Source organism: Lonchura striata, chromosome 14 (genome assembly GCF_046129695.1).
Source record: "Lonchura striata isolate bLonStr1 chromosome 14, bLonStr1.mat, whole genome shotgun sequence".
NCBI classification, from domain to species: domain Eukaryota; kingdom Metazoa; phylum Chordata; class Aves; order Passeriformes; family Estrildidae; genus Lonchura; species Lonchura striata.
The window spans coordinates 11625680-11636698 of NC_134616.1; the positions used below are offsets into that span (position 1 = coordinate 11625680).

The window sequence follows — 11019 nt, forward strand, 5'->3', positions numbered from 1 at the left end:
TCTTACTTTGACGTAAATTCTGAAGGAATGCAGAAAAACAATTTTTAAACTGTCCTAGGGCTTGGGGTTTGTTTTTTTTTTTTTTGAGTATTTACCTTGTCTGTTTGGTGATAAAAAAATCCTAGTAAATGACTCAAGGCTTGTGTTCCCCCACTACTTACTACTGTGGTTTCTAAATATATTCCTTATTGTCAGACTAGTGCAACCATGGGAGTTAATAATCAGATTTAGTGTTCTTTGGTGTGTCAGTACTTACACTGCAGTAATGCAGAGTTTGTTATTAATAACTGCAGTGGGAATGGTCGTTCATCCTACTGAGTATTTGGTAAATGCAGTACAAATGCTGCACGACCATTATAAACAATCGATTCCAAATGTTGTAACTTGTCAAAGAGAAATAGATTAGGCTGTTACACATGAGACTAGACACTGACCTAGCTTTGGGTCTCCATAAACAAACAGAACCTGTAAAAGAGTAAGGGTAAAAAGGAAACTTGTGTCTGGGCTTGCTCTTCAGCCTCTTTGGGACCAAACATCACTATTTTAATGGATATTCCTTAAAATTATTGGAGAGATGAGAGTGTTCACAATCAGATCTTATATTTTATTTTTGATCTGGCTGAGGGCTGGGAATCGTCAGGAAAAAGAAGAGTAGGTGGTGCCTTCCATGCAAGTGTTCGCCAGCAAAGATGGCAGACTCACTGTTTTGCCACTGCAGGCAACCTTTGGTGTCATGTGGGAGTTCTGAAATCCCCATGGCTGTCCCACATCTACTCTGACAACTTCAAAGCAAGCACAGAGTGGGAGTTTCCTTCAAACGTAAAGAATGCACGTGCAAAGAAACAAGTATGTAACATACTGGGATTATCTGTCTGGAAAAGGTTTGTCTTCTGCCCACAAATGGTAGAAAGTGAGTTATTAATGCTGCCAGAGAGCAAATGTTGTTATTGCAGCCACAGGCCAGAAAAGTGCCAACGATTCCATGGAACCAAGACAATCCACAGGAAGTGCTATGACTTTCTTCAGTAAATTTGGTTGGAGGTGTGTTTATAGTATAAAGGAAAAGAGAGATGAGAATCAGCTCATTTTGTACAGCTCCTCTTCATTCCCTGACAGCCCTTCCTGTTAAAAAAAGGAAGGCTTGTGAACAAGAAACTTTTCTTATGGTAGCTAGAAAACAGCAAGCCCTGTGATGCTAAAATTTGTCCTTTGGGCTCCGGGCTGGGTCTCCTGTTGTTTCATCTCATTACACATGTACAAGGTTAGAAGGTAAAGGAGGAGAAAAGTAGTTGTGAAAAGCAAACAGAAAAATTCCAGAGGGTCAGGTCTATTCCAATTGCTGTGCTCAAGGGAAATCCAATGGAAATCTTGCACCTGTTTTGTGAGTTCTCCCAAGACTACAGTAATTATTTTTATTTTAGAAAAGAGACAAAATAGTTCAATAAAAGCAATGATATGGGGAATATCTTGTCTAAAAAAGCTCTTTTAAGTTGCAATACACTTGGCATCTAAACTGCTTGAATTTTAACTTTGTCAGTATTTGTCTGTAATTTGAAATTACTCTGATGCTTATTGATTGGTTTGATCTGAAACACATGCCTCTGTTACAAACTATTGATTTGTTCATCACCTTTTAGCCAAGTAGGTTAATTGAATGGTGCTTGGGTAATTATTTCAGATGCAATCTCTGTCTAATATTTGCCTTCAAAGAGCTGATGGAATTGTTTGACATTTAGCCAAGTTATTTCCTAAAACTGGAGCTTGAGCACTGGGGCTCTGGAATTGATGCAGAGGTTAAAGGTACATTTTGAAGAAACTTTGTTTATTCCCTATTTAGCCAAAGTAAACAAACCAAAGGCCAGATCTGACTTCTACAAGTGTTAGTGGAATTTTGCCATTTTTTTAACAGTTGGCTATTGGATTACTGATACTTTAGGGAACATTGGGTACCATTGTAATAACACAGAGAGCAGGGACAGTCCAAAAGAAAGGTGTGTTGCTTTCCCTGCTGCAGAGCTGCTGTGCCAGATCAGCTGAGCACAGACCCACAGGTCAGATGCTCAGACAAGGCTGAATAGTTTGGTGTATTCAGGAATAGAAGTAAAACATCTGCAAGCATGTACTCAAAAATCACACAGGATTCTTCTAACTCTTCCATTTGTAAAGAAAAGCAAACGACAAAACTCTTTACTTTCAGCTGAAAGTAAATTGTTCTTCACTGGAAAATGATTCCTTAAAAGGTCACGGGTATGTTTGGCCTGGAGAAATATTATTTAGCATTTGGTTGATGTTAAGTGCTCCCACAAACCAGTTTTAGTTGTGGGCTACCTGCCAGGGCCCAGCATTCAGGCCTGAGCTAAACAAAAACTGAGCTCAGAATGTGCTACAAGCTGACCTGAGATAACAATTTCAGAGAGCACAGAAACTGCAGTTCCAGCCCTGCAGGCCTCTCTCATCTGAGTGAACTCTGCACAGATGTTCTGATAGATCTATAATGTGCAGTAGTTAGTGCTCTATCTGTAGCTGATCCATAATTATTCATAAAAAAAGAAAATTAATGAACATTTACTTTAAATTTGCCTATTGTCAAAGGATGTCTCTTTTTTGAAAGGGGGATATATTGGAGGAAAAAAACCCCACAAGTATGTTTACCTGGCCATATGTTTTACATACACATGGTCAGATTTTCTCAAGAGGTCAAAAAATGAATGAAGAGGATTTAAAAATTTCTTTAAAAGCAAATGTGGTTACACTTTGAACTGACCTGTTCTGAAAATTTATCTCCACTTGGGACTGCTTTGAATGGAGTAAAGTGGAACAGTTATTTGTACTTGATCTCAGCACCTCCCATTGGATGCAATTCCCACTTCAATATATAGCAAGTCCTCTTTTTCTTTAAAAAACAAGGGAAGTATTTATCAGCATAAGAGTAATTGCATTCTTCCAGTCTGGTATGGCAGAAATTTGAGGTGGAGTAGTCACAGCTGAGAGTCCCCATGGGACTGTAACAAGCACAGGTTCTGCCCAGGTCCACCTTTTATGCTGGGAACTGGCCAAAATAGGCTTTTTTATGTCTACTGTGGTTTAGTAAATCCCAAATCCAGCTTCAGCATTAATTTTTTATCGAGCCTGTAAGTCAAACATCTGAGACCTACTGTCTTCATTTCTGTATAGGCCTTAATACAAATGTGCATGGTTGTCACATGAGGGTTCTGTGGGAAAATGTGAACTCTTCACATTACTGGAGATTGAATTCCATTTTCATTCAGTAGTCAATCCTTGCCCAGTATCAAATAACTGACAATAAAAAATCTATGCAGTTTGTACGTGATTCTGAAATTATTCAGTGTTTTGTTACGAATTTTAATTTGTTTTAATCAATAGCTGAAAACAGAAGAAAATACGGCCTAACCCAGATGGGTTTCTGAAATCTTGATGCATCCTTCAGCAAAGACATTTTTAGGTTTTTTGAGTCAATTTGACTGAAGTTCTAAAGCAGTCATTTCTACTAATTACTCCACACAAATAGGGAAATACATAATGCTGTTGGCTGTCAGTGATTACAGTTCCCTGGAAGCAGCTGCTGGGGGCATTTCCAGCCCTGGCTGGAATCTCGCTCAGATTGGCCCGAGCGGCCGGGCCTGCCTGGCGGCGGAACGCTCCCGCGGCTCCGCGGCGGAACCTTTTGGGCGAGGGACGCGCGGCCGGAAGCGGCGGAGCTGAGCACTTCCGGCGCCCTCCCGCCTCGCCGCCCCATGGCCGCGTCTGTGGTGAGTGCGGGCCGGGCCGGGAGCGGCCGGGAACCGCGGGGAGGCCGCCGCGGGAGGCTGCTGCGTGCGGGGGGCGGCCGTGGGAGCGCGGGGAGGCCGCCGGGAGCGGGCAGGGCGGCAGCGCCTCAGCGCGGGGAGCGGGCGGGGGCCGCTGCCGCCTCCCGAGGGTCCCGGGCCGGGGCGGGGCCGTGTCCGGCGGCCTCAGCGCCCTCCTGTAGGGCCCTAGGGCAGAGAGCAGCTCAGGGGGGCCGTCGGCAGCGGCCGTGTGCCTTGGAAAGCTGCTTGGAGTTGCCGCCAGTCCTCGAGGAGTTGGTTTGGGGTTGCTGGGTTGGCTTTTTCAATCGTGGCTTTCCTGTTACAAGCTTGGGAGGAGGGTTTCTGAGTGAGGTGGCTGGGTGTTGGAAGCCGATGGAAGCGTGACCGTCTCCATCCCCGGAGATGTCCGGAGGTGGCAGGAGACGGGCCAGGAGACCCAGAGCTGTCAGAGGTAGCCTGGAAAGTGCCTCAGCCTTTGGATCAGCTCTGCTTTGAAAAGGGATTGGGACCAGATGGCCTCCAGAAGTTTTTACTCCGGCCTACATTGTTCGCAGAGTTTCAAACTGTTTGCTGGTTATGGCTGGAAAAGCTCGCCAAAAGCGGCAGAGTTTATTTCCTGTTAGGTTCTATGGCAGCTGCCCCAGAGCTGGCTCCAGCGCCCGGCCCTGCTCATGCCCTCTCGCACGGGCTGTGCGTGTGCTGGGAGCTGCAGGGCAGCGTTCGGTCAGGCTGCGGGGCGGGGGCAGCTCCGGAGATCTCTGGGCACTCGCTGGGATTGGCCCGGGAGTCTGGGGGTTGCTGGGGAAGGCAGGAGGGTGAAGAGCAGGGGGGAGGAAAGGCAGGGCACAGAAACGTGTTTGGCTTTGCTGGATGAACAGAGATTGTTTGATAGGCTTTAGTTACTTTTCAGATTGGATCTTTCTCTGATGGTGAATATTCTTGTGTTAATACTGGAGGAATTCCTGGTGGTTCTGGAGAATATTCAGTAAAAGCAGCCAAGAAAATGCAAGCAGTGAAATTGTTCAGCACTGATTGAGTTGCAGATACTGAGAGTGTAATACTGAAATAGGACAGTGATAAATAATAACATTTTAAACATTTGTTAAGAGAGCTAAATGCAGATTTATGGATGTATGGACAGGAAATTCAGAATTTGCTTTTCAGGATGTCCCAGTTGAGGGTGTGTAAGAGATCAAGGGCCAAACAGAGGAGCAAAGTGAGCAAAGAACCCAGTGAGATCACAGTGCAGTGGTGGGACAGCAAAGGCTGTTAGCTGGGGCAAGCAGAGAGCTGTGAGAAGTGTTTGGGTTTAACCTGTGGATACAGCACTGATCCATACTAGAAGGAATACAACCAGCTGTTGGTGTTCTCTCTCTTACTACACTTTATATTTCTATATATAAAGGTATGTTAAAAATGAGACTAGGATGGCAGTGTGTTGGGGTTCTTGCTAATTCTCAGAAGTACATCAATAAATATTGTTCCTTTATTTCAGAACAGCCATCACAACAACAACTGTTTTCCTTGAATAATTGCGTGGCCACATTACTTGCAGCCAGCTGCAGTCCATTTTCCAATGTAAATATTTGCAATTTAAATACAATAAATATGTCGGCATTCAAAACTAATGCTGAAACTGTCACTTGCCTAACAGCTGGTACTTCTGCAAGTAGAAAAAGAGCTTAGAATAAATTTCAACATGATTTGATGATCTTTTGGTAAGGATGGAAAAGACCAGTCTGAGTGACTTGCAGGAGAAATTGAGTCAATGATTGGGTTGCATAACTAAATTTGATATGATTTCTTCCCTCCAGGATTTCAAAACCTATGTGGATCAAGCTTGTAGAGCTGCAGATGAGTTTGTCAACATTTACTATGAGACAATGGACAAGAGAAGAAGGGTATGTAGCTCTTTTGGCAATAGTTAAAACTGTCCTGGCAGGTTTTGCTGGAATTTCCAAGTGTCATTACACAGAAAGTACCTGAACATTGGTTTCCATGTGCTGCACTGGCTGTGGTAGAGCAGGGCAGCTGTTCCTCAGGCTGCCCTGCAGAGGATTTTGTGCTCCCTTGCTATAAAAGAGGCTGTTCAGAAAGTGCCTCAGACTTCTCATAATCCTCTTTCAGTTGGTGTGCTGCTGTGTCTCACAGGTACAGGATTTGGTCACTACAAGGAAGCAGAACGTGCTTTATTTTCTCTTGAGGTCAGGATTTAGCTTTTTTTTCCCCAAACCTCTTTCATTAGCAGTTACCATTTTTGGTTCTGAGCTTCTTCTGAGTGCTGAAGTTGAGGTACAGCTGTGCTTGGCTCTGCAAGTCTTCCTGGACCACACTGATGTGGTACCATGTAACAAATACTTTCACCAAGAGAGAGCCTGGAGAGCAGTCTTTGAATTTTAGATGCACTGCAGTTGCAATTTACACTGTGAAAGTGCCAGCAGTCCCACGTCACTTCAGTCACTTTGCACATGAGTAGGACAGGGGTGTGTCAACAGCTTAAAGGAGACTTGGGCAGTTATCAGCTGTGACAGCTTATGAAACATTTGGGAAGTTCTGGTATGCTGCTGACCTTTTCAAGTTTCACCTCTTCCTTGTCTTGTTCACCTTTTTTTTTTTAACCTGAATTTATAATTTCCTGACCTAAACTGTGTGCACACTCTCCCTCTCAGAAGAAAAAAAAAAAGTAAAATCATTGATAAACTTATTGTAGAAATGTGTCCTTTTGTTAGCAACCACTTCAGTTCTGTCATTACCTTTGTTAAAGGAATGTTACCAATATTTGAGACATGAGTCACTGTGCCACTCATAAAGGAAAATGTGTTTGTTAGTTTTAATTCTTGGTCAGGAGCACTGGTTGTTAAAAGGAGCTATTTTTTCAGGAAGGCTTTTTATCTGTCAAAGTAACAGAAGAAATCAGTAATTCACAGTGTAAGTTTTCTATGTTGCCCATTATATGTTTACTTATTTTTTCTAAATGTGTGTTTTCATAATCATTCAGGCTTTAACCAGACTGTATTTGGACAAAGCAACATTAGTTTGGAATGGAAATGCAGTGTCTGGGCAAGAAGAACTAAATAAGTTTTTTGAAATGTTGCCATCAAGTGAATTCCAGGTTAATGTGTTGGACTGCCAGCCTGTTCACGGTAAGGTTGTATTATAATTTACTTAGTTATTTTTCATTCTTCTATAACTATTGAAAGTGAGCAGTTATAGTGCCTAATAATTCCTTTGGAATAAGCTTAGAGGAAATACTGAGGGTTGAAATGTCAAGTTGTGCTTAAATACAGCACAAATCAAGAGATGCAGCAACTATACATTTTTTTCATGTCTGGGAAAATATTTTAAGGACTTTTTTTGTTTAGATCATATTCAGACGTGATCTATTTTCATGTATGGAAAAAGTCTGGCTCACCAGGTTATGTTGTGCTTGGGAGACCCCTATGGTGGCCTCTTATACCTGCAGTATAATGTGGAACAAATTGTTATTAACCTGTATGTACTTTGGTTTCTTTGCATCTAGAATAGGTGTTAAGTTCTTTAGATTTCTGATTAACAGCTCCTAAAGAAAGGCTCACATAACTGAGAAGTTAATAAATTGCTTCTAATGGACATTTTGGGAATATAAGTAAGGGAAAAGCCTGTGGTCAAACACACTTGCTTTGCTCTGCTGTGAAAAAGATATAATTTCTAATAACCGGGGGGGGGAAAGTATATGCAAGTTGCTAAATCTCTCTGTGTGTATATCTCAAGTAATGAGAGCTCATTCTAAGCACAAATGGAGGTGTTTGTCAGTGCTCTAAAATGAAGAGCAGGAGATGAAAGTGGCAAAGCCCTTGCCAAGCCGTGTTGGTGAACCCACTGCTGTCTGTGTAGAAACGCTGCACCAGAGCTGCACTTCCCTGCCTGTACCCAGCCGTTAGCCTGGCGCAGTGTAACCAGAGTTGAACCAAGCTTCTGTGTACATTTCCTGCCTCTTTACCTGCTAGTCTTTGTTTGAGTTGTTTTCTTCATCATTTCATACCTCCTTGTGAAGAGCAAGCTACTCAAGGCCAGACAACAGTGCTCGTGGTGACAAGTGGGACTGTCAAATTTGATGGGGATAAGCAGCGCTACTTCAATCAGAACTTCCTGCTGACGGCACAGGCCACCCCCACCAACACCGTGTGGAAGATCGCCGGGGACTGCTTCCGCTTCCAGGACTGGGCCAGTTAGCAGGGCTGGCACGGGCAGTGACCTCTCACTTGGCACCAACAAGCCCACAGTGCAGGCAGCTGTTCCCAGCAGGGAATGCACGTGCTCTTTGTGTTGCATCTGATGTTATGGACGGTCTACAGATGTTTCGGGGTTGATTCCAGTGACCACAGCTGTAGTAATAAAATGTGAGAGGTTGCTCGTGTTAGTTGAATTTAGTAAAGTGCTGAAGGCAGTGAGCTGTATTCGAATCATTCCTAAAATGCCTTACATGCAGCTATGCTGCCACTGCTGAGTGCTCAAACTGTTCTGTTTGAACACAGAATCCTGTTCATATACAATTCTGACCAAACGTAATTTTTTTCAACTTGAAAAGATCTGTTTTTACAGTATCATCTTCTCTCTTTTGAAGAAGATGCTTGTGGCATGAAGATGTAATTTTGAAAGCTCCCTACTCCCAGTTGTGAGAGGCTGGGAAGGATTGCTTGGTTTCTACTGTTAGTGAAAGGAGCAAATACAGCTCCTAAATTTGTAATCTCTCAATCCATTAGAAAGGTAATGTTTACCTTCTCTGATGCCAAAGGACCATATATATCTTTGGGTTTCCTTTCAGTCTGAGCTTCCCAGACTTTGGTTGTTAATTCCATGCATTCATATGTAGGGCATGCTGAATGATTCGGAGCTCCTGTGCCAATTACTCTTCATGTGCATGTGAAGGACTTCAAACTGATTATTTTTCTTTTGAAGTCTTACCATGGCCTAGAAATAGGTCACATACATTATATCTGTTGGCTTTGGTTCTGCATTCTGTTGCTATGAGGTTTGGATTATTTTTCTCATATTAAGTCTGAAAGATTTGAATCCTTTTTGTCTTTTCAAGAAACATTGTAGTTAAAAAGTGGCACTGAAAGTGTGCATTACTGTGAAGCCTTCAATTTTTCTTATCAGTACTGTTATTCAGAACAGGTGCTTGCATTATTTTCAATTGAGAACAGCAGCTCTGCACCACTAACACTATCTTCCTCTCATGCAGATTTTTACTGTATTTTTCATGTTTTTTTAAAAAATTGCCTTTAATTATTGATTCTCTGGGGTTTTGTGTGTTTTGCTTTAAATTTGTAGTTTAAAGCTTCCAGCTGTTTTGAAACATTTTTCAAGACTGTAAGTTAAGAGAGTCCACCTTACTTTGGAACTTGAGAGCAAATTTGAGTATCAGCAGCTTTGTTTCAAACTGGTGTATTTCTGTTTTAAGCTGAGTAAAACAAAAAAAACAAACCCAAAATGTAGCTGTATCCCTGAGCATACACTTGCTTGTAACTGAAAATACAGGAGGGGAGCTTGTAACTCTCACCATAACCTATGTTTCAATGACAACAGCAGTCTGAAAGCAGTTACAACTGCAGCTCACTTGTTCAGTGACTTAAATGGAGAAAACTGTGAAAATGAGCAATATCTCACTTGGGTAAAACACCTTAAAGCATCTGTAGTTTGTGATGTAATCCCACAAACAATGGGATGTTTAGCTGAAATGAGTGGCTTTATTTCCTTTTCAGGCCCTCTACACTTTACAGCAGTAAGTTAGAATTAGTAACCTGTCTCTATTCAGAGGCTGTTTATGATCAGAACTATTGGGTACTTATTTTTCAGGCTGAAGAATTTGAATTCCTGCAGACTAGTGCAAGAAGAGAATTTTTGAAAACTGTAAATATTGTAAATACATTGTTATTTCTGTATGTAGTGAAGAAAGGATCATTCTATTTAATTACTGTTTGTTCTTAAGAGAATATGTGATGTTCATATATTTGTATTTCCTCTAGAAGATTGAAAAGAAAACATAACCTAAGCATGTCTGTAACTGGTACAGCATTGTTGAGCTGTGACACTGGCGTGGTGTATTCTGCTGGCTGTTTAACTTGCTGTTGATTGTGTAAGTGGTGTTACAGATCTGCTTTGCATACACAAAACAAGTTTTGCCTTTTAAAATGCAGCAATGGGTGCAGCTGTGGCATTGGCTTGTTGGACTTTGAAGGCGGTCACCAGAACACACACTTATCAGTACCTGATACGCTTGTGCTATGGATTAGTACTTACTGGATATTTTTATCCAAGTTTGAATTTGTATAATAATTTTTAAGCTTTTTCTAGGCAGGCTGGGAGGTTCAAAATCTATGAGGCAATGTTTCAATCAATCAATCAGATGTTATTCTCAGTTATTTTCATGCTATTTAAATGCAAGCTGCTCTTAAATCTGACTTTTGTAATTAATGTTAAAAAAACTGACCAAACAAAAAACCCTACCACTACCTGGAACATGACTGAGAAAGATAACTAACTGGCCTAGCTGGACTGGACAAACCCAGTTAAAACTCCTGCTTAGTAAGGTCTGTAGATATGGAGTAGGATACCCAGGGGTTTTGTAGGGAAATTCATTGGAATGCAATTGCTTCAGGCTAGGGAGAGGTGCCAGTTTCTCCAGCCTATTTCCATCATCTTCAATGAGGATCACTTGGGTGATTCAGTACTACCATAATTAGTTCTTGCTCTTTATAACTGAAATTGCTGGTTTGCAAAATATTTTTATTTATTATATAAAGTGAGAATGTAGCTGTTAGAGTCAAGTGGTGGTTTTACAATGGAGTAACTAATGGTACAAACAAAAAAATGTCGTTGTTACTAGCTCTGTGCTGCTTGCAAATATTCTATGCTGAAATTAGCAGAAAACCAAAAAGGTTTTCATTTTATTCTGTACAAACCTATCCAGCTGGTTTAGTGTGACCATTGCTGACTCTACTGCAGTACCCAAAATTTACAGTGGGCATCTATAAAATTAATATGTTTGTGCTCCAAACACTGGAGTTAATGCTTCCATTTTTTTGTTTGAGACCAAATTACTCCTGTACAACCAGTCAGTGAAACAAAGCCAGCTGGAGAGCTAAGCACTTCCACATATGAAATTGTACCAGCTGAAAACTTGAGAGATCTTCTCTTTTGTGTATGTTCCCTGTATTGTCTATAGCAGTCA

General features: G+C 41.7%; 1 protein-coding gene across 2 annotated transcripts; it reads left to right on the forward strand.

Moving 5' to 3' along the window:
• The first annotated feature begins 3705 nt into the window (after positions 1-3705).
• Positions 3706-11019, forward strand: NXT2 (nuclear transport factor 2 like export factor 2). 2 transcript variants are annotated; one of them, XM_021547843.3, is made up of 4 exons: positions 3706-3770; positions 5621-5707; positions 6805-6949; positions 7840-11019. In XM_021547843.3, exons 1-4 carry the CDS (start codon positions 3756-3758, stop codon positions 8016-8018), a joined length of 426 nt encoding a protein of 141 aa, XP_021403518.1. In that variant the 5' UTR covers positions 3706-3755; the 3' UTR covers positions 8019-11019. The 2 variants fall into 2 exon arrangements, with proteins under 2 accessions (XP_021403518.1, XP_021403517.1); XM_021547842.3 differs by lacking the exon at positions 3706-3770 and having other exon boundaries at positions 5603-5707.

Excerpts from the sequence above, each read along its gene's own strand:
- NXT2 (XM_021547842.3), top strand. The coding sequence starts at position 5,603 with ATGATTTCTTCCCTCCAGGATTTCAAAACCTATGTGGATCAAGCTTGT. Across the intron at positions 5,708-6,804 it reads CAATGGACAAGAGAAGAAGG|GCTTTAACCAGACTGTATTT; the intron begins GTATGTAGCTCT and ends ATAATCATTCAG. Across the intron at positions 6,950-7,839 it reads GGACTGCCAGCCTGTTCACG|AGCAAGCTACTCAAGGCCAG; the intron begins GTAAGGTTGTAT and ends CTCCTTGTGAAG.